Source organism: Mandrillus leucophaeus, unplaced genomic scaffold (genome assembly GCF_000951045.1).
Source record: "Mandrillus leucophaeus isolate KB7577 unplaced genomic scaffold, Mleu.le_1.0 Scaffold458, whole genome shotgun sequence".
In the NCBI taxonomy this organism is placed as follows: domain Eukaryota; kingdom Metazoa; phylum Chordata; class Mammalia; order Primates; family Cercopithecidae; genus Mandrillus; species Mandrillus leucophaeus.
Genome location: NW_012104898.1, coordinates 1467531 through 1468668, shown reverse-complemented (window position 1 = coordinate 1468668; position 1138 = coordinate 1467531). Strand labels below are relative to the sequence as shown.

The 1138-nt window shown below is 44.4% G+C and overlaps 1 protein-coding gene across 2 annotated transcripts in view; it reads left to right on the top strand.

Moving 5' to 3' along the window:
• The window catches only part of FAM150A (family with sequence similarity 150, member A), a 34365-nt gene that overhangs the window by 26018 nt on the left and 7209 nt on the right, over positions 1 to 1138 (top strand). For both annotated transcript variants that reach the window (XM_011994470.1, XM_011994471.1), the window contains exon 2: positions 224 to 277. In XM_011994470.1, coding sequence (XP_011849860.1) covers positions 224 to 277 — 54 coding nt within the window. The remainder of the gene's footprint in view (positions 1 to 223; positions 278 to 1138) is intronic.

Genomic DNA, 1138 nt, shown 5'->3' with positions numbered 1-1138 from the left:
CTCCTGCCTCAGCCTCCCGAGTAGCTGGGACTACAGACGCCTGCCGCCTCGCCCGGCTAGTTTTTTGTATATTTTAGTAGAGACGGGGTTTCACCGTGTTAGCCAGGATGGTCTCGATCTCCTGTCCTCGTGATCTGCCCGTCCCGGCCTCCCAAAGTATTAAGGATATTTTTAAATGGGAAAAATGTATTCAAGAAATTCTGAAGGTTTTTTTTCTTTTCAGAAATATTCCCAAGAGATTCTAACTTAAAAGACAAATTCATAAAGCATTTCACAGGTAAGTACAAAATTTATCAGTGATTCCATTAACTAAATAAAAAGAATGTGTGCAGGTTACTATGTCAGGCACTAGGGATATGAAAATAAATGTCTGTAAGTGACTCATGGTCCAGTTGGGGAGATGGACGGTTGCTACTAACTTGTGTTAACTGTAATGTAAACCAGCCCTTAATAAGTAATAGAAGTATGAACCACTTTTTAAGGATACACGGGAGGTGAATAATGTCACCAAGAACTACCACGAAGGGCTTGTAGTAGACACAATATTTAAGGTGGGCTTTAAGGGATGAATAAGGCTTTCCCGTGGTGAGAGAGACCTTCTGTTCAGAAAGAGTGCATTGAGTAAGCCATGACGGCACAGGGTGTGGTTTAGGCAAGGACAGGTGTGCATGGACTGTGGGTGGGCTTAGGTATGTGGGGCGTATGTGGCCCTGGTCAAGTATATGGCTGGAAAGGTAGCTTGGAGTCACGTTGTGGATAATCTTAAATGGCATGCTGGGGAATTCAGACTATGTTCCCCAGTTTGGTGGGGGGTAGGGAGAGAGGGGGCAATAGAAATTTTTTGAATAGGGAGGGACAGACTTTCATATACTACATCTTTAAAAAATATATTTGTTTATTAATTATTGTTATTATTTTCTGAGACAGAGTTTCGCTCTTGTTGCTCAGGCTGGTGTGCAGTGGCGTGATCTCGGCTCACTGCAACCTCCACCTCCCGGGTTCAAGCAATTCTCCTGCCTCAGCCCCCCAAATAGCTGGGATTACAGGCATGCACCACCACGCCTGGCTACTTTTTTTGTATTTTTGGTAGAGATGGGGTTTCACCATGTTGGTCAGGCTGGTCTCAAACTCCTGGCCT